General features: G+C 37.4%; 1 protein-coding gene across 4 annotated transcripts in view; it reads right to left on the bottom strand.

Annotated features, from left to right (window-relative positions):
• PPP1R1B (protein phosphatase 1 regulatory inhibitor subunit 1B) overlaps positions 1-26261 on the bottom strand; it is a 65915-nt gene that overhangs the window by 35517 nt on the left and 4137 nt on the right. For 3 of the 4 annotated variants that reach the window (XM_087713459.1, XM_087713463.1, XM_087713462.1), the window contains exons 2-4: positions 25339-25396; positions 20687-20709; positions 6254-6329 (exon numbers count right to left, since the gene is read on the bottom strand). In XM_087713459.1, coding sequence (XP_087569585.1) covers positions 6254-6329; positions 20687-20709; positions 25339-25396 — 157 coding nt within the window. The remainder of the gene's footprint in view (positions 1-6253; positions 6330-20686; positions 20710-25338; positions 25397-26261) is intronic. The other variant, XM_087713461.1, reaches the window with a different exon arrangement.

Genomic DNA, 26261 nt, shown 5'->3' with positions numbered 1-26261 from the left:
AATGAAATACCCAATAAAAAAATCCATGCTGACAAATCCATGCTGATTTCTGCTAATTATCACATTGTTTTCAATGTGCTTACAGCTACAATTCTTTATGGTCTTTCTAAAATTTTCTCAGGTATTAATGTCAGACTGATTGGCCTTTGGTTCTTAGAATCTACACACACACACACACACACACACACACACACACACACACTTTGAAGATAGGGACATCTTTCTCTAAGGGCTAAAGCTGGAAGGTCAGGTGGACAATCATTAAGTAAAAATGGAGCAGATCTCCCCATTCTCAAATCTTGGGGGGGAGGGATGGCCAAATATCTATTAATGTAAAATGTTGAGATCTAGGATTTAATTTGATTTCTGCAAATCATCTATATATGACTTCTTTCTTGTCTGCAATAAAGCAGCCTATCTGGTTACATCACATCTATAAGCTTTGTTCTTAGTTAATGAATGAATTTGGAATTATGTTTTTGAAAAAAATCAAGATTTATTGCCATGCCTGACATAAAGTCTGCCATCTTTCTTTGGTCACCTGGCAATTTTACAATTCCAGTATTTTTCAAAAGTAACATATACAGTTTTGATTGTATTGACTTCTCCTTCTCCTCCATTTTTTTTCTTTACTGAAGTTATCTGCAAATGAACTTTTTTAAGATCTCTAATTTTAGGTATTCTCACACAGTTTTAGATTCTTTTCCAATTTCCTTGTCCTGCAGTTAAAGCTTACCTATCATTGTTCTGAGTTCATTAAAATCCTGTTTTTCCCCCAAGTCCTAGATACGTCTGTGCTAGTTTCTCTTCAAATGAAGAACTTCAGTGTTAAATGGTTGCTTTTCACGAAATGTTTTTCAGAAACATTTGGAATGACTTTTTGTCCAGATCTTTTTAATATAGTTTTGTGTGAATAACTCATGGCTAATATTATCTGGCTAGCATTACATGTAAACTCATTATCTCATCTTTCTTTCACTCATCTACCTTGCAAGTTGCTAATACAAAGAAAGCTCACTCTTGTCAATAGGTCCAATGGCAATGATCATTTGCACAAAGTTTTTGAAATCACCCACTACTGAATCAGAGAATGCCAAATGAAATAGACCCACTTTTCTCTTTACTCCTCTCGTCAAGATGCCATTCAAATTAGACACACTTCTCTCTTTACTCCCCTCCCCAACTCAAACCATTCTTCTTCTTGGATTCAGCTTGGTTGTCCTAGGGACTTATAATACTGGGAAAATCTACTGTGAAGTAGAAGTGCACACTGCTTCCAATGGAAGCAGAGAAGATATTCACTTGCAGAGTTAAAAGGACACTGTGATTAACAGGACAAACAAAGAGTTTTTTTAAAAAAAATTCCAACAATGAAATTAATAATTTGCTATTAATAGATTTTACTCTTCTCATCTCATCATTTTGCTCATTTTTTTCTTGCATGAAGAATTATCTTGTCAATGGTATTTCCAGGGCTGACCCAACCATTAGCTTTTTTATAATCTTGACAAGTGATCCTGGGAAGAAGAGGATAGATTGTGTGCTACAGGATATAGATTAGACCCCACCTCTGCCTCTCGTCTGAGAGAATGGTCTTCCTTTACAAATTTTGGAGAAAGATTCAACTACCAGGTCAGTGGTCTTTTGTTTATGAAATACTGAGGAAGCTCATCATCTTATTTCCTCAAAGCAACAAAACATTTTAGTGGACTCGAATATTTTCCATTAAAGTTAATTATTATAGAGTTGTTTTTAACTGATTTTCCAAGAGACATGGATAATTTTGATGACATAAAAAACCCACTAATTTCTAGTAGATCTATCTTGGCATTTTGAGCAAATCTCAAGTGACAATTCATGAGCTGGGTGTATTGTTAATCACATTTATTCTTCTTTCTCCAAGATTTTCATTTTTAGTTAAAGGTGATGCTTCATGAAGGAACAAATCTAAAGCAAGTTTCATATTTCATTGACAAGCCTATTTATTAATTTTGAAAGAGGAATATTAAAATACTTGAAATAATTACTGACTGTTCTTTACTAGTTAAACTGAAGGTATTCTGTATCACCTTCAAAAAACCTTTTTCATTTGAAAAGAGATAAATGTTTTAAAATTAAAACAATAAAAAGAACCCATTTCAATTTGTTTTACATATATGTTTGCAACATATTAGCTTATCAATGCATGTTTCAGGTTAGCAAGTTTTAAAGGTGTGAAAAAGAAGAGTAAGGCCAGAGATTAATTAAAAATTGTTAATTAGCCTATTGATTGTGGCCAAGATTGTACAGCAAGATACTACGAATGAAATCATGTCCCTTATATATTAGCCTGGTGTTAGAAAATATGACATTCTCAGTAATTAAGTAGGGATAATTGTATTTACAAGAAATGAATTTGGTTTCTTGCTTTCTGGCATGAAGAAACATACACTTCTCTTTGTGGAATTGTTTACAATAATTTCTGTGTAATCTATACAATTAGAGAAAAAGAGAAAGAATCAGAATCAAATTCAATTCTCTTTCAAATGCAGCCTTTCAAATAGTTTTGACCATGTGGAGAAAAAATATGGACATTTTTCTTTTCTCTTATGATACCAAAAACAAAATATATTGTTAACCATGAATAAAATATGAACTAATCATTCATTAGAAGATGTAACTTGGATAACTAAATGAAGGGGGAGGGCTATTAAGATTCAGTGGGCAAGTTCAACCTGGGAGCCAGGCTATAGCACTAAGCCAAGATAGGGTTGCATCAGAAGAAATTGAAATACTAAACGGAATAGGGCATTAATTGCGAAACCTTTCAGCACTGAATGCCAAAAACTGTGCATGCGCTTATTGGGGCCACATCTAGGAAGAGGAGTTGCCCAGGGGGCATGCATGGATTGGAAAATGAACTCCCGGTTTCCAGCACGCGCTTGTGTGGTGACCAGCTAGTCTTCTGGTTATTGGCTTGCATGTGCGTGTGACTATCAGCTGGTCAGCGTGTATGCTCACCCTGGAAAATGAAAGACCAACTCTTCCAGTTTCTGGCACTTCTGCACACATGAAGACCAGCTGATCATCGCCCACACATGCACACCAGAAACTTGGAAGAGGAATGGGTCATGTCATGCATGCCAGGAAAATGGCTTCGCGTGCCTTAGGTTCACTATTACGGGAATAGGGGTTTAGGTATTGAACTTGTCTGGGAAATCCAGATTCAAATCTGTCCTCAGTCATAATTGAAAGTATCATTTTTGTTTGATGCAGGTATCATTGATATTTGGGCAGGTATCACTTAAGAAGAAGTGTTCCCTTCTAAACTAATATTAACTAAAGCTAATGCTTGCAATCAGCAATTTGAATAAGGATTTGAATCAACTTACTGTACATCCTTATATGCTCATCTCAGTTCAGTAAGAAGATTTTTGAGTTCATTTTTAGCTCAGGTTTTTTTTATCAGTGAACATAAGTAATTCACTTAAAATCTGCAAGGTGAATACGTTGCTTTGAACAAACTGTACTTAACTGAGAGTGTTGAAAGAAACTTAGAATTAAATGTTCTATCCCATTTAAAAATTAGGCAGGTTGAATGGGAAGCATAGGAGAGAGAGAGAGATGAGTCATCCCATCTCCCTAGAATTGAGTCTTTCTATCCAGAATTAATACAGTTAATGCAAACGAATACAGAGTTTATGCATATATAACACCCACACATATTCAGTTTTCTCCACCATTTTCCCATGCCCCTAAGGTCACCTTCATTTCTGCAAAATAGTTAGTTTTGAAACAGATGGAATTTAAACTTTTTATCAAACATAAAAATTCAAGTTAGGTGCAAGAAGGTCAGTTATCACATTCAAATTAAGTGCAAAAGAGTCTGTTTCCTTAAACTACAAGTTCTCTAGGAGCCTAGAAAAGAAATTAACAGTACGGGAGTTTTATGCAAGTGTGAAAAAAGCAGTTGATGAAGATGTGAGCATTTGCAGTTAACATTTTCAGAAGAACTGCATTCAGTTGGAAGTTAAGCTGTCCTGTCCACAAATGTTAATATTAGCTAATTTTCCAGCGTTACAAGTCTTATTCTGTCATTAACTAAGAACATTTTAAACACATTGCATCAATTTTTCATTTCTGTTTTGTTTTAGTATATTTGAGTGTGTTTTTCTGGATATGTGAGGGCACAGGGGAGGAACAATTAATTCAAATGGAGATTATAAAGCACTATATATTATTTTTTTTAAAGAATAGAAATTTGGAGATACGGGGCTGGAAGGACCTTAAATGCGTTAACCTCAATGTGATCCTCTAATCTGGAAGTGACATGAGTTTAGCTCTGGCAAGATTCTTTGAGGTTACTAATGTTAAAAATTCAATATTTACATATGTATTTCTTTACTTATATGCTGGTTTTATCTAAATGAATCTCTTATAAATTAATGGGAACATTGCAATAAAACAATGGTAAAAACAACAGTGCTCCAAGGAACGCTCACGGGTCCCAAATCCATAGCTGGAGCTGCAAAGCCAAATAAAAGACTCCTTGATTTCTGCATATCTTCAGCTCACCTTCACTGCTTTTCTATTTAAACCACAATTATTTACCGTCTCTTAAAAAATGAGGTGTACAAAGGATAAATCTTGACAAAAAATTATGATATGCACATTATTTTCTCTCCAGTCTTGTTCCTACAATCTGAAAGTCAGTCTATACATGCAACAAAAAAAATTAAAATAATTTTTAAATGTCTGTCAGTTTGTCATCTTTTTGTTGTTCATCCATCCATGCATCATCTCTTCATGTAGTTCAAACCCAGTGTTCTTAAATGGCCCCCTCTCCTTAAATAAAATATTGTTTCCATTGTCACGTTCCAGCGTTCAGGTTGCATACAAACAGAGATTCAGTTTGTTTGGTGAAAAACTTTTATCTCTATCTAAGAAACTACGTGATAACCAGCACTAAATGACAATGATACAAAGGTGATCAAATCCAATACAGTTCTAACAAAGTTAACACCATCACCCATATATACACCCACCCACCATCACCAATCACCATGACCCAAACCCTCAGCCACTTCCCCACTCAGTGTCATTATAGCCTCTTTCCTGGTTAGTCACATCCAAGCAAGAGAGTTACATCAGAGTAGGCACCCAAATAGAAGAGCCACATGCAGCTACAAGCTCAATCGACATCAGAGAGGCAACATCAACGTGGCAGCGTTAGTGGCGTGTAAGCATGGCCGATCGGGCATGGTGATGGACATGTTCCCCCTGGATGGCAGTCTGAGGGCTGACATCCATATAAAATGACTAGGTTCAACTACTATTATATGTAAAATAATAGAATATTGAATAAATCATTTTTTTACTTAGTCTATATAACCTGTTTAAAACCATAAATAACAATAAATAAGGATTTCTAGACTACAACAGCAAGATTTACATTCTGTGTGCTAAGATAAACAAAGCAAAGCAACTTATGAATTGGTATAGTTGGTATATAAAGTAGGTCAACAGTATCTTATTTTGAGAAAGACAGGGATTTTCTACTTATAAACATTTTTAAAATGAAAATAAATAATATATAGTAAAATATATAACATCTATAAGTCCTCAACTATCAAGTTTGTAATTTTCCACCATCTTCAAGTAAAACTGTAAACTTTTGATCTTTCGAGGCTAAAGGTCTATTTTAAATTTTGGAGAACCTGTGAATGGCACATCCCAAAATTATGTAATGGGAGACTTGTTTAATCACACAATGGCTGCTATAAATGGTCAATAAGAAGAATACATTTAAAAGACAAATTAGACTTTCACATTGCTTTCTACAACTCCAATAGGGTCTTTCTGGAGCCTAGAGTTATTACCCAAAGAGAAATAAAGTTTAGGGGCTGGGGTGCTTAGCTTTGCAGCCTGCCAGCTTCACGTTTAATTTCTTTTTCTTAGAAGAATATTTTTAAAAATGCATGTCAAGTAGGGGTTTGGGGACACTAAAAGCAATGTTTAAGGGTACTTTTGTGCCTGCAAATACCATTAACCCAACCCTTACTATGTATTTATCTATAAAGCAAGTCTATAATGCTATTCTCAGGAAGCACCGCAAATATTTTTTCCGGTGTGTCAGTTCTTGCCCTTTAGCTATTGCTGCTATGAAATCCAGAAACCAGTGCAGCAAATTTTATGGTAGCAGGGAGAAGAATTTAACTGAGTTTCTGCATTAGGATTTACAGTGTGAATAGCGAACAATAGAGAGCTATCTTACCTTTAAGAGAAGGGGGGGTGTAGACACAGGGGGCATTCCTTTTGTTTTTAAGGTGGTATCCTTCACCCAGAGATCTCTGGAAATCAAGAAGAAAGAGACAAGAGATTTGAAGGTGAAAGCTTTCTTAAAAATTCCTATGAAATAATAATATAAATGGCTAAATTAGAGTTTTGTATTCACTTTGATCCAGGGAGCATGTTCTGTGCATATATAGCACTGTATATAGAGTTAGATTGTGTACAGTATATTTTTTCACATATTTGTTGCTTAGTTTTCCATCACTGTTTCATAAAACTACAAAATAGGGTTCTGAAATATGTAGACTACAAAAAAAACCCTACAAATTTATTTTTAAATCGCAACTACTTGTGCAGATTGGAGAATGACTGAATTGATGCATTCATAACCTTAGGAGATTGGTCTCGCATAAAAAAAAGGTGATGCCTCTTCTAAAGAGTTTCAATGTCTATGATTTTGACATTGTTTTTACTAGCTGCCCATTTCATTCAATGATGATCCTTTGGCAGTTAAAACCTAGTTGCTCTGATTAATCAAATTAAGCAATTTTATCTTCAGAACATTTATTTGTCACCCATGCAAACTTAGTTACACAGAACAGTAGTTAAGGTCCTGGAATTGGAACAGGGAAGACCTTGAGCCAAGGTCTCATTTGACTACAACTCACTGGACATCTTGAGTTAGTCATTCTTAGTCAGGTTGTGTTGGGAATTAAATAATAAATAAAATATTAAAATGTTCCCTTGAACTCCCAAAGAAAATACAGGAAAAAAGCAATGGTTACAAAAAAGAATTGTAAGCAAACTACAACATATCTCTAAATCTGACCTCTCTCCACAGGCCATGATAATAGCAATAACAAAGCCACTCTTCGCCATCCAAATTACACTCCTGAGCAGTGAAAGACTACAAGCTTCTTTTTCTTATGATACTCAGAACAAAACTGTAAATGTGTTCATTATCATCCCGCATCTATATGGGCATCAGCTCCTGCCATGGTGATCTCAGCATTCCAACCAAAGGCAAAATAGACCCAGCATGTCTGAAACATTTTCCATGTCCTAGAGTCACGTATAGATGAATGTTCTGAGTTGAATTAAGGAGGTGTACAATAAAGAGAACATAGCCCTTTTATGAAAGAATTATAGCATACTACATAAGAAACTGAGCTGCAAACTATTGATCCTCCATTCAAATACAACTCTTTCTATTAAGTTATAGTTTATCTTAAGCAAGCTGTGATTTTTTTTAAAGCCTCGTGAGTCATATGCAATATGGGAGGGAGAATTAATTGGTATATTCCACACGATAAGAGCCAGTTTGATGTATAGTAGTGGTTAAGGAAATCAGGAGACCATGAGTTCTAGTCCTGCCTTAGGCACGAATTTAGCAGGATGATGCATGAGCCACTCATTCTCTTCCTCTGTCTTAGGAAGCAGGCAAGGGCAAACCATTTCCAAAATCTTGCCAAGAATACTTCAGGGACTTGTCCAGATAGTCAGAATTCAAAACTGACTTTAAGGCAGCAAAAACCAAACTAAAGCAAGCAAAACAATCCACAACTGTAGCTACAAGTGTATTAAAAAATTTGAACACATTTATTTAAATAACTAAAACACCTCATTTTGTTACTTTCTGAATAGTAATAACAGAAGATGATCAGAATGAAATTTCTCCCCTGATGCTATGACTGTTTATTGGACAAATATAAGTGAAATCTATTCCTGAGGATGCCTAAGAGGGCTTTTATAGGTTCAGTAAGATCCTTACACATTCTGTCACAATTTCATAAGAAAAGTGAGAAGACAGAACATTATCCTTAGATTTTCTTTGAAACTAGGTTAGCTTTTTCCTAAATATATGTTTAGCTTGTGCTTCTGCATGTTTTAGCTAAACATTCTTTACACCCTTCATATCTTGCTGAAACAACATTTGAAATATGTCTGGGTAGTACAGAAGGAATATAGTTGGAATGCATATACTGCAGTTCTACATTCTATAATCAGGAGGCAAATGTAATTGCAGGAAGAAATGTAAAATACGGATAGGTGCTCCAAGAACCAGACAATTAGTTGTGTTTTCCACTTAGAGGTTGGAGAAGCTATGTCCTCAAAGAAGGAATTGCCATCTTAAAACCTTTTCACTGCAATATTTCTTTCAGAACTATGCTGTACTTCTTATCTCTCCATCTTGGAATGAAGAATAAATTGGTGAATGTCCCCAAACTGTTCAAGAGATAATATCTCTCATATTAGCCCCAGAGAGAAAATAAATAGTTTCCTTAAAAATACTTGTTTGTAGTTAGTATGACAAATGCTTTCAAGTTCTTCGGAGTCTCTCAGAAGAAGCAATAGAATTATCCTCGTTGTCCTACAAAGTCCCATTAAAGTAAGTCAAGTTATGGGTTTGCACAATAGGCTAAACTCCAACCCTGTATAAAAAAAACACAAATACTGTGTTCCCTTTAATAAGCCACCTGATGGCTTAATAAGTGTAGTGACCACAACACATGGAACCATTATCGGTATCAAAAGTTATCTGAAAGACTACCTCTCTCCTATTGCCCACCAGGATGGGAAGGCAAGAAATATCACAGGTTCCATTGATTAAGGATCGTGCTCTGGTGAGGCCACCAAAAAGGGCCTTCTTGGTGATGGCCCTTCTTTATGGAACGTCATTCCCCGAGGTATACCCAGCTCCAACCTGCATCTTTTCCAAAAGGCCCTAAAAACATGGCTTGTCAACAGGCTTGGAGACTACAAATAGAGATGGAGCCAATCCTGGCTGATTTGAATGTGTTGTTGTATGGGGGTGGGTGGGGTAGGATTAATGGCTCTGATTGTATGGTGGATTACTTTTTAATTTTTTAGAATTTTGTAAGTCAGTCAGAGTTATCTATGTGTGAATTGGGCAACCAAATAACTAAACGAATAAATCCCTGTTTTAGCCAGGACTGGTGGTGGTATACCAATTCCACCCTGTACAGGTAGTCCAACATTTCTGTGGCTAAGTGACACAGTTATTAAGTGAGTTTTGCAACCTTTCACCACATATGCAAAGTAAATCAGCGCATCCCCATTGACTTTGTTTGTTAGGCCATGATCACTGCAATTGTCGTCAAGCATCTGAATTTTGATCATGTGACCATAGGAAGGCTGCAATGGTCATAAGTCAATTTTTCAGTGCCATTGTAACTTCAAATGGTCCCTAAATGAACTGTTATAAGTCAAAGACTACCTGTAATTCCTTCTGATATTAGCATCTCATTGCTATTTCCTCATCTAAAGTCACATGGGATTAGCATGGTGCTAATCTAATTAACTAGTATCCCTACACCAAAGAAACACTGTAAAACTAGTTGGTGCTGCCAGAAGGACAGTTGCTTAGAGGTGGAATCTCCTGCTTTTTCCTGCCTCTCAGCTCTTCCTCCAAGGCAGAGTTTTTCTCACCTTCCTCCAAGGCAAGAGTTTTTCTCACCTTCCTTAGCTGCTCTGAGCAGTGATTTTGCCATAGCACAGTAGAGGTGGACAGGTTGGGTTTTTTCCCCCCTTTGCTTTGAAAATAAAACTGAAGGAAGAACACGTTCAGGGAGACCCAAAAATGGAGTGAGGAGCCTTGCGCTGAACAATGTTTCAGGAAAAGAAAAAGGGAAACAGAAATAGAACTAGGGGACTAATTATATCAAAAATGGCATTTTGGTATTTTAAAATTCTGGCTTGAGTGTGAAATCAATAAAAGAGACACAGTTGTGTGAAATATATTGTGCAGACAACAATTTTTAAAAAGGAAAGGGAAAGGGAGGGGAAAGGAGAGGAAAGGAAAGGAAAGGAAAAGCAGGGAATATATACAGGACTGGTCTCTGTTCTTGTTCTTTTTGCTTGTATGGATTATATCATTAATGGAAAAAGGGTAAAGAGTGACTTTTGAGATTACTGTTTCTTACAGTAATTTCAAGAGGCAGCATGATACTTTATTCCTCTTTAACACCCCCCCCCCCATTTTTTAAATTCTACATTCTAAAAAACAATGTAGTGGCCTATGAAAAAGGGCATCTGGATGTAGCCAAAAGCAACAGAACAACATCATTAGGCTCTTTTAACACTCTTGGTAAGGCTGCAAGCTTTAATAAGTAAATTCAGCAACTGAAGTGTTAGTTGTTTAATTGGTGATTGAAAACTTCAAAAAGCAGAGCTGAGAATGAAATTCACACTTTAATTTTTGAGTCTATTTTTGTTCTTGCGATACTGTAATACAAATAGATTTTATTTGTTTATTTTTTTAAAAAAACTGCCTTTAAATCATACATTTTCATACTTTCCTGACTCTCAGATATTTTGGTAACTTGAAAAGCCATGGTATTTGGCATTTGATTTTTAAAAAAGAAATATTTTAATTGAACTAATTATTCTGTTCAACGGCTGATAACTATTTAAGTCAGCCTTCCTTTTTTTTTGTGCTCACTCTTACTTAGCAAACCTCCATGGTTTGATGTTTAATGATGTTTTGGAAAATGTCCACAGTTCCTTTGCTCTCCATTGGGAAATAGGTGAAAAAGTGACCCCTTCCATCTGACCTCTGCTAAGGATTTTAGCTTTGTAAAATAATCTGTGTGGTAGTTAGGGAGGTTGAGCAAAGGGAACAATTAGACTGATAATCTGATAAAATAGCAGGCAAGTCATGGGGTGACTTTGAAAACCAGCCAGACTTTTTCAAAGGCATTAAGCTTCTGGCTCCCAACTCTGTCCCAATAATTTCATTACAGTAAAGTAGTTTGCCTTTGTGTTAAAGCAGGAATTTAATGTAACAAGTTAATAAAAAAAGTGGTAGGAGAAGTCAAAAAAGTCAAGACAAAACATATTATATTGCACTGGTGAGATCGCACTTGAAATACTGCATCCAATTCTGGTTAAAGGTAAACGTTCCACTCACACATATGTGCTAGCCGTTTCCAACTCTAGGGGCAGTGCTCGTTTCAAAGCCGAAGAGCCAGCGCTGTCCGATGACATCTCTGTGGTCATGTGGCTGACAAGGTGCACACCAAAGCTGCACAGAACGCTGTTACCTTCCCACCAAAAGTGGTCCCTATTTTTCTACTTGCATTTTTACATGCTTTCAAACTGCTAGGTTGGCAGAAGCTGTGACAAGTAACGGGAACTCACTCTGTTATGTAGCGCTAGGAATTTGAACTGCCAAACTGCCAACCTTTCTGATCAACAAGCTCAGCGTCTTAGCCACTGAGCCACTGCGTCCCCCAATTAAAACAAGAATTAAAAACCAGAATTAACAATTCTGGTTACCTTGATACAAAAAAGATATATCCCTAGAAAGAGTGCAGAGAAGAGCCACAAAGATGGTATAAGGGGCCTGTAGGCTAAACTGTATGATGAATAGTTGCAGGAACTGGGAATGTCTAGTCTAATAAAGAGAAAGACTAAGGGTAATGTGATAGCAATCTTCTAATACTTGAGGGGCTCTCACAGAGGAAAAAGGTGTTGGCCTATTCTCTAACGCACCTGGGGATGGGAGTAAGGGATGGAAGGCTATTAAAGAGAGATCCAACCTAGAATTAAGGATAAATTTCCTGATAGTAAGAACAATTAATCAGTAGAACAGCTTTCCTCCAGAAGTTGTGAGTGTCCTATCACTAAAGGTTTTCAGGAAAAGACTGTTTTATTTAATCATAAAGATATAGGTATCGGGTCTCCTGCTTGAACTAAGAGACCTCCAAATTCTTCTCCACCCCTATTATTTCAAAAAGAATAGGTAATAGGAAAGGAGTTTAATGGCAATTGAACTTTAGTTTTTGCTGTCAGGGAAGGACACTAAGACAAATTCTCTCTCTCTCTCTCTCTCTCTCTCTCTCTCTCTCTCTCTCTCTCTCTCTCTCTCTCTCTCCCTCCCTCCCTCCCTCCCTCCCTCCCTCCCTCTCTCTCTCTCTCTCTCTCTCTCTCTCGGCTCCTTCTGGTTGGGCATCATGCCTGATACCAGAATGATATATTAGTGAATTGACATACCGTAACTTGGCTCTGGAATGATTCAATTCCTGTGAAACAGGTTTAGGATTTTACCCACAGATTTAGTTCTGTCATTTTATCTTTATTTTTTACTAATGATCTCAATGATTGCCTAATTCCCATAAACGGAGGGAAAGCTTTCCCCCTTGTTAATAGATTGTAATAAAGGAGTCCCATTTTCTGTGGATCCAAGAGGGGATTGTTTCAACTACCTTCAGGTATTGCCTACGGATTATTCCTATTTATAGCTCCAAAAATGTCTACAGCAGATTCCAGTAATTTCTTATCTCATTCACTTTCACTGCTCCTCTCTTATAAATGCTGTTTCCCACTTGAATTTGAAATATTTTGAGAAGCCCTATTCACTACCAGTATCATTTCAAGTAATTTTAACTTAGCCGCAAACATGTTTTACCTTTGAAAGGCAAAAAGATGAAAATAGTCACAGAAGTCTAAAAATGGCTTTGAGAATTAAGTGGAGTGGCTTTAGTGCTATTTCATATCAAGAATATCCTAGGGGATAACAATCTGCTACATCTGCAAAGAAATGCTGCACACCAGGGTATTGAAGTGGACACATTTCATGATTATCTCTATGAAGCCAATTTTGTGTTTAAAGATAATAATCCACTCACATGTTAAGCCCTTGAAAACTAAATGCTATATGCTAAATGCTATAGGACACAGATGGCTTCCAGCTCCATCCTTATATGTTTATAGACTTCAGTATCAACTAGAAAAACTATTTTGGAATATCCATAATAGAAGTAGGTCAGCTGTGTGGATTGAAATATTAAATGAAGTAATGAAAGTATTTATATCAAACTGTGAAGATTGAAGGACATGTGAAAAATTGTGATTAAAGGACTGTTGGATTTAGTGAGTTGTCTTTTAGAGCTTATTAATAAGAACAATGGCATCTGAACTGCACTTAATCATTTCATATATTAACCCAATAATGAAAAACTGTCATAAGATTCTGTAAAGATAGTACATTAGACCTGCCAGCTATCATTCCATTAGATCAAGAACAAGATTTTGAAAATAAAGGTATTAAGACAAGTGTTAAAGTTATGTTAAGAAATTTTAACCGATGTACCATTTCTTAAATCCTCAGGGTGATCACAGTAATTTAACAGAACTCTGTTACATGTATTGAGAAGCACAGAATCTTAGCAGATGTGTCAGTGGAATTTATATTAGGTTTTTAGTTCATTTTTAAAAGTGTGCTAAAATAATGCAAGTGGATGTTTTCTTAAGTGACTTTGAAAGCATTAGGCATATTAGAAAATATAGAAAGCAGCAGGAAGAGTTCTAAACCTATGAAGATGTGGATCAACTTCCCAATTTTCCCATGTATAAAATCTGATATGAAAGATATAAAATACCTGTTAATACTATCTGAATCAATTATTTTTGCACATAGGTCTATTTAAAAGATTATTTGATGAAGGAAAACAAAAAGGTTCCATCATCACCTGAAATATAAAACAGATTACAGTAAAAGTAAAACCAGTACAAGATTTGATTTTCACAAGCTGATTACAAACTTATTACAAACTGTTAAAGGCTGAAGTCACTTTACAGGAATTTATTCGTGAAGATCAAGTTTTTACCTATAATACAACTATGAAATAATATTTGGATATTCTGGACTGCAGGTAATTCTTGACTTATATTCACAAATGAGCTCAAAATTTCTGTTGCTAAGTGAGACAGTTGGAGCAAAGTAAGCCAGAATTTGAAATGCATTTTTGTACTAATGATAAGTATGTAATTGCTAAAATTACAACAAAGTAGTAACTTTATTAAAATTTGAAACAGGAAGAACATTTTTCTTTCTTTTTTATTTTTCTTCACTATTTTCTCTTCTGATGCTTTTTGGGTTTTTTTTAATTTTTTTTCTTCCTTACTTTATATTAGTTTGTCGCTACTTTTTATCTTCTTCTTTAAAAATTTTAATAAAAAATCCTATACCAAAAATAAAAAGAAAGAATTTGAAGAAATTTAAGGAAAATAGAATAAAAAAGACAAATGAGAGAGACAGAGCCTTTACCTTACTGCTGAATCTATCTATCATCCTCAAGTGTGGAAATTTATGACCTCCATTGTCAATTCTGTCCTGCCCCTGTTGCATTAAGTGCGTAATGGTACTCTTCAGATTTTATTTCTTCAGCTTGCCTGACTGCCCTTTCTCTCTCTTTTCTGTACACAGTCAACTTTTAGGAAGCACATCTGCCAACTGTAGCAGGAATTTTATTTCTTTTTATGTTTTTTTTTAAACTTGGACTTTTATGCAATTCTAAATGCATGACACTAAATTGCTTACATTATGACAACATACTGTGTAATAATATAAACAGTCACATTATTTAGCAATAGACCAATAACGGAAACAAATGGTCCTATTGCAAGAGCAATTAAAACTGAAGGTCTACCCCAAAGGCCAAAAATTATTTTTATATGTTTTCAAAACCTTCAGAAGGTTGGAAGAAAATTCCAGGGGGAATGCTGTTCCATAGAAATGGAGCAACAACTGAGAAGGCCTATTCTAGTCTTTGATGATAACATCCCCCAGAAATAAGAACCCAGAGAGGGCTTTCCTTCCAGGATATCAGATGGGCAAATGCCACTGGAAACAAGTGTTTCTATAGATATCCATGTCATGAGTCATATAGGTTTTAAGGTGACAACCAGTACCTTCAATTGCACTCAGGAATCAAGTGGTAACTTCTGCAGCTCTCCAATAAGCAATGTTATGTGGGTCATCCAAGTGACCAACCAGAACTGCTCAAGCTGTCGTATTATTTAGAACAACTCTGACTTTCTGTTGATTTTCAGGAGTAGCTCCATAAAAAGTACATTGCAATAGTCTAGTCAAGAGGAGACCCATCCATGAATAACTATGATTCAGAAATTGGGTGGGTCTGGCTGCAGGACTCCAGTATATCTATGTTCCTTCCTCCAGTCATCCTCCTACACCCCATTCTGTTTAATTCAAATAGAATTCAGTTTTTTTAAATTAAAAAAAAATCCCCAAAGGAAGTGAGTCACTACAGTACTTTTATTTAGACCCCCCTCCCCTCCTTCCTATGCTTTATTTGGGCAGAATATGCTGATTTCCAGATTCTTCTGTATTTTATTCTGGAGGTAGGGGATCCTTTCCTGATATTTCACCCTATTACTGCATTTCACTGCTAGACTATTTCAAGCCCAGGCAGTCCTCTTTATTTTTCCCACTCTCCAGTGTCTTCTTTTAAAAAAAGAACAGCAAAATTATATAAAGAACAGCAAATGAAGCTGATTTAATGGGGGGGGGGCAGGGTGGAGGGGGGGGCAGGACGGGATAACAATGTTGTGCTTGCATCAGAAATGACCAGCAAATGCCTCTCTTTATCCCATTCCCTACTGATTACCTAACTTCTCAGAAAAAGAATAAGGTAAAATAGGGTTTTTGCATCTTGTGGGCATAACTTTACATTTTTGCCTCAAGTGGAAAAGGTTGCATTAACATGCTAAAAATGATTCTAGGAGTTTCACCCACGGGCTGGAGACATGATAAAGGCACCATCATGAGGACACAGCAGGGAAAAAAAAAATTCCCCAGTGTTTGTGCTATGGTTAGGCGCAACTGGAGAATTAAAAAGGAATCATTCAGCAACATGACCGTAGAATGGACTGCATCACAGAATAAACACCAGTTTTTAAAAGCCAGGTTCTCTTCAGTCCTACCAATAAACTGAACTCCATTTGTTTTGAAAATCTGCATACTGACTTCGTTTATTGGTTCTTTTTATTTTTATACATAATACTTGTTTTAGATGTGACTTTTATGTAGTGTGCTGCATGTTTGGTTCCTTCTTCCCCCTCCCACACAATCCTCCCCAAAAATAACCCCAAAAAAGAGACCTGGGAGTTCTCTTAAGGAAAACTATACACTCAATAAAGGCTACGTTAATGTGATTGAAGATGAAGCAAAAGTCATGGAAAAATGCAGGCCAAAATAAATTTGCTCTGCGGGAGGCTCAGGTGGAGGTGGGGAAGCTGCGCTTTAACAGCAAAAAAAAATCTTTTTTAGTAAATTCCAAAGTCTCTTAGTGTAGCAGGGGCATTCTGTAGCCTGTAAAGCCTTTTGTTTGAGTAAGGAAATGCAGAGCTGCAAAATTCTCATCTACTGACCCTGACTTCTCTCACCCCTGCTTGCTATCGGTGAAGGGAAGAGGCCAGAGAATACCGAGAAAACTGAGAAGCAAAATAGTTGCTATTCACACTATATAGCCTTTAGTTCTGGTGCTACTTTTCGAAGTCGGCTATAATAACATTTATTCCTTCATCTCCCTGATAAAGATTTAATTAGTGGGGTTGCATACCATGTCAAATTCTGATTTATTTCTAGTTGACCAGATTTATATAACTTGTTAAGCTATAACTTTATAAAGCTCAATAGCTTTAGTGTAATATCTCTAAGTTAGATCAACTCCCTTCCATTTTGTAATTGTGTTCTATTCGCTCTCTCTCTCTCTCTCTCTCTCTCTTTCTCTCTCTCTCTTCATCCTCCTCTCCCTCTTCCCCCCCTCCCTCCCTCTCTTTCACAGACAGACACGGGCGCGCGTACACACACACACACACACACACACACACACACACACACACACACAGCAGAGTTACCAAATATCTGAATAGGCAAAAAGGAAAAAACAATAGGAAAAGAGGACAAATGGGGGAAAAGAGGACCCACATTTAACCTTCATGGCATCCAGAACATTAAAAAAATTAGAAACCAGTCCTGCATATAATATGACATTAGAAATTAGTCCTGCATATAATATGACATTAATTTTTCCAGCATCAGAAAGGCTGGTTTTTCAATCACAGGAATGTGCTAGAACCAGTTAGGAGGTTAAGATCTTATCAATTTCAGGCAGCAGCCCAAGCCTGGGAAGGTAACTAATCAAAGTCACACAGCAGAGCTTGAAAACTTACGTTAACATTTATTAGAGATGTTCCCTGCCATGAAGAAAAGGTGCTCAGGAAAAGATTCTCAAGCAACTAAACCAGGGGTCTCCACCCTTGGCAACTTTAAGACTTGTAGACTTCCACTCCCAGAATTCCTCAGCCAGCAAAACTGCTGAGAAATTCTTGCCAACCTCTTACCAAGGTTGGAGACCCCTGTCTATTGTCTATTGAACTAGACAATATTTAATTTCAAGGCTATCCTGTGGGACAGAGGAAAAAATGAGGATATTTCCTCCTTTTTCCAGACATCTGATAACCCTATTCTCAGCAAACATCTGCGGAAAGATATTTAGACCACACTCACTATCATAGAAGGAGGGTAATGTTTTTGTACAGGAATGTGATTTTACTGGTTCTCTCTTGGTCACAGCAGGTGACCACATAAAAAAACAAAAACAGGCAAGCTTTTCCTTAATTGAGATTAGTGGCAAGAAAGATCATATACAGCGAATGTGATCCGTTTGTTTTTAAATGATGAAAAAAGATTTGCTGTAAAGATTGCTAAAACTTTTTTCTGTATTAAATAAACATGAATAATATGAACCATGGTCAACCCTCACAATTGTGAAATATGGCTTATCTCAAAGCAAATGACTGAAGGCAGGCTGGTAGGCAACTGACAACTGTCTTCAATTTTTGCCTTGCAATTGTTTGTTGCATGAAATTTGTCCCCCACCCCACCCAATTGCATTCAAGTAGTGTAAAGAATAAATAAATATTTATTCAATTTCTATCGCTACCCACCTCAATGACTCTGGACAGCTTATAATACAATATATATGAAATGGGTTGCTACCAATAAATTGGTCAAATCTGTTATGTACAGCAAAGAAGCAGCTGTCTTCATGTTTAGCTATTTAAAATTTGGGCCATTAATGAACAGGATTGTAAGTGGACTAAAGTCAATATGCAGCTAAATAGACACTAGGCAATCTTCCTATATCTAATATCGCCTGCAAATGTAGGAATCCCATAATCCCATATATATGGGATATAAATCCCATAATTTTCAAAATGCATTAGTTGGCACTGATTATACACATATAAAAGAAAAAAAGCTCTTTTGAAACATCTAAACTATGGTGCTAGAGAGGTGATTTAATTCTCCCTTTATTTGACTGAAATTGTAGGAGGAATGGCGGAAGCTTGGCGGGGGGGGGCAGGGAGTTAAAAGAGAGATCAGCCTAAAATCCCTATGTAGACGCAAACAGCCTAAGTCTAACCCTCCCCTTGTATTCCGTGCAGGTTCTAACCTTTAGTTAAGAAGATTCCTCAGGATAAGCATGATTAGCACTAAATCAGTTTAACTGGACTCTTCACTGCGGACCTAATGTTTCACACCTGACATTAATCTTCTCAAGGATCAATAGGCATTCAAGAGGAGTTGGATTTTGTTCACTTGTGGCTATGTAGACTTTCTAGGCTGATCCCCTTTAAACTCTGTCCTCATGTTCTGTCACTCTTCCTCCTTCAGAAATCACCTCATCCCATCTTCACTGTTATTCAAAACAATCTGAAGGCTAGCTGATACATGGTATTCTGTGGAATTCACAACTAGTTTTATCCTTCTTTGATTGTGACTCACAGATCTATATTTTCTGTTAATTAAAACAGAATAAACTCTCAACTGTTCCACTCCAAATGACAGTGCCTGAGAATATACAAGACTAACTTTTACATGCCTTTGGAGGTTTCACAACCCTTACACTCCAGAATGAATCATGGACTTGAGTAGGCTTCCAGGTTGGAAGGAGATAAACCAAGAGCACTGAGTCATGCACAGGTCTGACATGTGCATCTTTGCAATTGGGAATAGTTTCTGCATCCCCAACTCTTATAGATACTTTTGTCTACCAATCTGTTGATTAGAAAAGCTATTACCTATAGCTGTGATGGTGAACCTATGGCAAATGTGCCAGAGGTGGCACAAAGAACTCTCTCTGTGGGCACGTATGCTGTCACCAGCTGCCCTTCTGGTTTCTAGTGGGCTGGTCTTCACGGATGGCAGAGCGCCAGAAAGCAGCCTCAAAAATGCCCCCAAAACAGCCTGGTTTGGGGGTCATTTTGGGGCCATTTCCAGGCTGTTTTGGGGCCAAAAACAGTGTGAAAATGGCCCCAAAAATGGCATGAAAACGACCCCCAAAATTTCCCCAAAACAGGCATGCACGCACTGGCCAGCTAGTCTTTGAGTTTTCAGTGCTCCACGAAGACGAGCTGGCGGGTGCATATGAGTATGTTGGAAACCTGAACGCCAGCTGGCTGGTGTGTGCACGCGCATGCACACGCATTCCAGTTTGGCCACTCCATGCCGAAAAGGTTCGCCATCACTGATCTATAGCCTCTGTGAGTCCTATTTATTTATATAATTTATAGTGCCACTCCTTTCACAAAAGGGACAACCTACAAAGTAAAAAACAACAACAACCACCCATCCTATGATACCCGAGGTTAAACATTAACTCAAAATAATAAAAGCTGCATTGCCAGCAGAGTTCCCTTAATCTCCTGATCCAAATGCTTAGTGGACCAGCCAGAATTAGAAACCGTGTAAAAGGTTAACAGGGTCTGGCATTTGGATTTCAATTATGAATGCTGTTTCACAGATTCAACATAATGGCATGTTTGACGGAAGAAGTCCCATGCATGCCGTCTCTGCTACTTCGAATCATGATGTCTTGTAGTGGTACCTGAGCCACCAACTCTAAGAATTAAGTTAGAAAGGATCTTTCCAAAGCAACATAGGGTCTCAGGAATTCTAAGGAACAGCAGGCAAGCAGCATTATCAGCCAAATCAGTTTTTCCCCATCTTCTGTTTGTGCTATTTATTATTCCAATGAACCCTGGTGGTGTATTGTTCCATCCAAAGTAAAATGAGGACCCAGATTGTTGGTGGCAATCTGCAAATGATGCTGCTACATTGTAAACAGCCCAGAATGTACTATAAAGCTATGGGATGATATATAAGTCTAAATTGCAAATTTGTGGTTAAATCTGACCAGTTGCTCCAGTTTAGGGATAAGATGGTTTAATGGCAGTTTAATGGTAATTCTGTTGATAGCTCTATAGTAAAGAAAAATATAGTGGCATTTAAGTATACATTTAGATTTATATCACAACTTTCCTTCAAGTAGCTCAAGTATACATAATACTCCCTTTCTCAATTTAATAATCACGATGATCACCCTGTGAAATAAATTGAGATAACAGGTAGGAATTGTCCTGAAGAAATCCAATGAGTTTCTATTGTTGGAGATGGCCTTACTCCTGGGTCTCCTGATTTTGTCCAACACCCTACACTACTACACTAGCCTTGACCATTCAGTCTTGGGAATGGTGAAGTCCAGCAGCTTAGCTTATAGCATCTTAAATAATCCACAATACTGACCTGATATGGGGATGCTTCATCTTCTGTACAAAGCAGTGTGAAGAGTATAGGGAGGGCAAAAGAAAAAGAGAACATTATGAGTAAAAAAGGAAAAACAAATATAAAGCATACTTCTCTTTGACACCATAGGTCCAAAAGATAAAAACAATGGCTCTTGACTATGTTATACAGATAGTCCTTGACTTACAACCACAATTGTAACAAGAATTTCCAATGCTAAGCAAAGAGGTTGTTAAGTGAGTCATGCCTGATTTTACAACCTTTTCTGCCACAGTTAAGTAAATCACCACAGTTATTAAGTGAATCATATGATTGTTAAGGGAAACTGGCTTCCCCCATTGATTGTATTTGTGAGAAGATGGCTGGGAAGCCAGCATCATAAATCCATGCCAGTTGCCAGATGTTCAAATTTTGATTACATAACCATAAGGATGCTGAAACAATTGTAAGCACAAGGACCAGTTATAAACTACTTTCAGTGCTTCTGTAACTTTTGAACACTCGCTAAACAAATAATTGACCAAACTTGGTGTACCAAACTCGCATTGGTGTTATAACTTAATTCATTTCCATAGCTAAGCAGCTGGGCTGATAGTTTCTGCAAATGTAACTATTTCAAGTCAACACAACATGCCAATTATTTTAGTGAACGCCTCCACATAGGCAGTTACTTTTGGTAATATTTATATGTATGTGTATATATTCATATAGTGGACATTCACAGTCAGGGGTAGAATTGTCTCAGCTGCACCATGAGGAGCCAATTATACTTGTGATTTGCAAAGAATTTTCCTCACACCATTATATTCAAACACTTAGATAGGCTAAATGTTAATTTCTGTTTAATAATCACTTGGTTAAATCCATTCCTTGCAGCATGGAAGCAGCATGGAGGCACCTGTGTTTAGCTGTTAAGAATGTGATCCATTAAGCAACTAAACCATAAATAGACTAGTCAGTATCCAGCTAAATAAATAAGTTTTAAAAAACTCTCTCTTTCTCTCTCTCTCTCCCCCTCCGCTTCAGGTATACCCACAGAATGGCTTGAGGGCTGGGGGGGGGGCATTTATATCACTGATATATGGCATTTGTGATCAACTAACTGTTTAGGTGCAAAATAAAATAAAATAAGGTGGGGTTTTTTAGAGGCCATGTCTCCTAGTGTAGCCCTGAAGTGGTAGGTTGCTAATTTCTTCACAAGAAAGAAAAGCACTGTATCACCCACACAGTGAAAAGCCACACGTTTAACACCCAACTCTTAAATATGAAACATAGCCAACTGCAAGCAAATTCAGCTGAAATTAAGTTAAAAAAAATAAACTGTTTATTCACTCCTGTGCCTGTATAAATCTCTTAGCCAAACAAACTTTGCTGGAAAAAGCATTAAGGAATGCTCCCTGGGAGGAAGCAGGCCTGTGGAATAGGTAAGGCCTGTTATGAACACCATGCCTTTCCGTGTACAACAGCAGGGCTATTGTTCAGAGAAGGGCTACAGAAGATACCCTTCCTGGTTCCTGGAGCTAAACTTTCAGAACAAAAAAGAAGGAAAGAAAATAAAAAACTCCAGGGATAAGCTTTATTGAAAAAAGAATGCATTTTGCTAGAAGGAGGAGGAGAAGTTGTTTTAGTGAGTAGGAGGAGAGCAAATGCTTGCCTGTGCAGATCTCTCTCTCTCATTTTTCTCTTTTCAAATATAGAAATGCTTTATTTCTGAACTGGTATCTCTTTGGCCCAGGTTTGGCAGCAGAAACATATTCACAAATTGAATCCCATTGACTCAAAGGGCTTACTAGTGGGAAATCACTGTTACTAGAGTCACAGTGAGCTAAAGCCAAAGTCATGGCTGGTTTTGCACAATACATTTAGCTAAATTCAAATAAACAACATGAATCTAAAACTCTTTTTGCTTGTCATGCTAAGCAATAAAACTGGGGAAGGGACATACTGATACTTAAGCCAATATAAAATCATGCACACTGGCACAAAAGGTTCTGAGCTGGTGATGCATAATCAGGAAGTGAGTCTTATAGGAATGGCGGGCAGCAAAATGAAAATGTCATTTGTGTGTGAATGTTAAAACCCATACTTGGGATGATTAGAAAGGGAGTTTAAATACAGGTGCCAATATCGTATGTTGTGAGGGAAATCTATAGTAAATTCCCTGTGCGAAACTCTGATCTCTCCTCAAATGCAAGTAGCCTCAACTTATGATTATAACTGGGACTAGAATTTCCATTGCTAAGCAAGGTGGTAGTTAAATGAGTTAAGCTTCTGATTTTACAGCCTTTTTGCCATCATTTTAAAGCAAATCACTGTACTTGTTAAGAGTTTTATGTGGTCATTAAATGAATCCAATTTCCCCCACTGATTTTGCTTGATGGAAGCCACTTGGGAAGGTCCACAATGGCAATCATATGACCTCATGATGCTGCAGCTATTGTAATTATGTGGAGGTTGCCAAGTGCCTGAATGTTGACAATGTGATGTGGGGAATGCGGCAATGGTTATAAGTGTGAGGATTGGTGATAGGTCACTTTTTTCACTGCCTTTGTAATTTCGATCACAAAGAGTATGGTTATAAGACAAGGGCTACCTGTAGAAGACTTTAGAGTTGCAGGTGCAAAAAAGGGCAGAAAATGCAAAAAAATGATTATGGGGCTGGAACAACTCTCCTATATTGAAAGGCCATACCAATGAGAGCTCTTTTAGCCTAGGAAAAAAGGATAACTGGAGACATGAGAAAAATATATAAAATCATGTATGCCACAAATAATGCGAAAAGAGAAGTACTTGTGCACAATCAGTTTGGAACTCAAGATCATCCACTCCCACTAAATATTGGGAGATTCAGGATCAAGAAAAGAAAATGCATATCTATATTGTACATAATGAAGCTATGGAATAGCTGCTAGCAGCTTTGATAATGGCAACCTATCTGGGTGTCTTTTGAATAGGAACTAAATGATTTTGTGGACTTTCAAGCTACCGATGGCTAGCAGTATATGTTCAAAACAGCTGTCCTGGAACAAGGAAACTTCACCAAGATAATTGAGCAAGAAACTGTTGAACTCACATACATCAAAGGATTTGAAGCCATCTCAGAAGATTTTAAGAAATACGATGGACTTGTAACACTTTATAATTGACACTTGATAATGTATTTATAATATGTTCTGCATGTAGCTTGCATATGCCTTCCCCTTTTTATTGTCTTCCCACACATCTCAATTTAAATCCTATATCAGTTAGCCCCTCAATAGATCTGATTAAATGAGCTGTGGTTCAGAAATGCTTTTTTTTCTTAATAAAATGTATTAGTCTGAAAAGGTGCTATCAGACTCCTCCTGATCAATGGCCCCTAGCAGTAATACTGGTTGCTATTTACATTGTCCTGAATTACAGTTAGCATGCCTGAAATATTGGTTGCTGCAAAGCAACATTAGGAGAATCATTCCAAAATGAATCCAGTGGGCAATTATAATATATGACATAGTGCTGGACAAGGTGATCTATAGCCTGGTCGAAGGGGGCTCTTCTTATATTCATGCTGGCTCCTCTACGGCCTGTTAACCAAGTTAGCACATTGCACAAATGCAGGATTCTGGCTTTGCTTGCCTGGAAGAAGCCAGAGAATGAAGCCATTAAAAGCTAAATGGAGCCTCAGCTTTGTTCCCTGTTTATTTCAGGCAGACAAAGCCAAACCCCCATGTTTCAATTTCTTGCTAGGCTTTGCTAAATAAGCTCTGTGTACTCACTCACAAGCAGGGACGCATGCAAATATGCCCCTTACTGAACTAGCCATACTGAACTAGTGAAAGAAGAGCAATCTCAGATCACTTTACATTTGCAACCTTATGAAATAATTGTCAGAAATGTAGAGGTTTCCATTTTTTACACATTTGACAGGTGGATAAAATCAATTGAACCTTCAGGTTCAATTTATTTTATTTATTTATTTTCTAAAAGCCTATGCACAGGAATACTCTCAACTAATGATCAGCACCTGATTATAGTTAAATAAGGGTCAATAGCACACAAGGAGGGATAGATTTAGTTTGTTTGTGGCTATGTAAGGATTGTAGCCTGATTCCTCTTTTTACTCTTCCCTTTGACTCTGCCAATCTTTCTTCTACGTTATTCCATATGGGACAAAGAGCATTAACTAATTTTACATAGAAATTGTAGGTGTTGCTGATAAACAAGATGTTCTTAAATGGTCTTTGTAAATGCAATAATCAAACAATCCCAGAAGAAAATATCAAAATCTGTTACAAAGCCGAAGAGCCAGTGCTGTCAGAAGATGTCTCTGTGGTCATGTGGCCAGCATGACTAAATACCGAAGATGCATGGAACACTGTTACCTTTCCACCAAAGGTGGTCCCTATTTTTCCACTTGCATTTTTACATGCTTTTGAACTGTTAGGTTGGCAGAAGCTGGGATAAGTAACGGGAGCTCACTCCACTATGCAGCACTAGAGTTTCGAACTGCTGAACTGCTGACCTTTTTGATCGACAAGTTCAGTGTCTTAGCCACAGAGCCACTGCTTCTCTTGTGCAGCTCAGTGCATCAGTGCTTATTCTTGTACCTTTACTCCCCACACCCAAGCCCTCCATTCCTTTCTTCTGGTTTAATAAAAAAAATCATGACTCACCAGGGGAGGTTTCTGAAAGCTGGAAAAGCAAAGCTGGGGTTGGTCTCCGACGACGGATCTAGAAGAGAAATCAAATAGAAGTTTTGTTTTGCTTCTCATAACAAGAGATTGGAGAAATATGGAGGAAGAGTCAATTCATACTTTGGGGCTACATTTATGACTTCTCTATCCCTATTGTTTTTCCAGGAGAAATGAATAACAGATGTCCGTGTAGATTGTTTGGAATCTGTGATTGGTAACACTTTTCTGTACTGAAATCAACTGCCCAGCATTGTTCCAAGACCTTACAGCTTGTGGGGCACAATTAAGGTGTTGCTTTCAGGGTGCCTTTCCATTCCACCAGCAACATCAGCCATCACAAGAAAAAAGGAGTGTGGAGTTCCTATTGCCAGAATTCCATGGCTATAACTCTTTGTGCCATATTCATGGCTTGAACACAGTTATAGCCTGCAGCATTGGGGGAAGCATCCAGTAGCTGCATAGTTGGATTAAGGGTATCCCTTTTATGCCAGAGGATCTGACTTACTGATCTCATTAGCAGTCCAGAGAGGAGGAAAACATGGAGCATGGGAATCAGAAAAAGACTTCCAGCTCCACTGTTACTATCTTTCTGTTGTTGATTTTACTCCACTTATGAAAAAGTGTGGAGGGATGGAGGGTGGTGGGACAGCCTATGGACTTTAGCCACAATACTTAGCAGACTAACTTCTCCAAACTAGGCTTTTCCAGATTTGTACGTTTTAATTCCATTCACCTGCACTTTTGGTTACCTGGGAGTAAGGGAAATCTTTAACTTTAAGCATCCTTTGAAGGCTGCAAGGAGGGGAAATCTATAGTATCATTGCTATTGAAATGATACATAGTAAAATTAATGTACTGCATTAGAGGTGATATTCATCAGGTTCTGATGAGTTCTAGAGAAC

Source organism: Thamnophis sirtalis, unplaced genomic scaffold (assembly GCF_051295495.1).
Source record: "Thamnophis sirtalis isolate CommonGarterSnake01/CBP01778 unplaced genomic scaffold, rThaSir2_p1.2 scaffold_4, whole genome shotgun sequence".
Taxonomy (NCBI): domain Eukaryota; kingdom Metazoa; phylum Chordata; class Lepidosauria; order Squamata; family Natricidae; genus Thamnophis; species Thamnophis sirtalis.
Note: the sequence above shows the minus strand (reverse complement) of the source record. Positions and strands in the feature narration are given on the sequence as shown.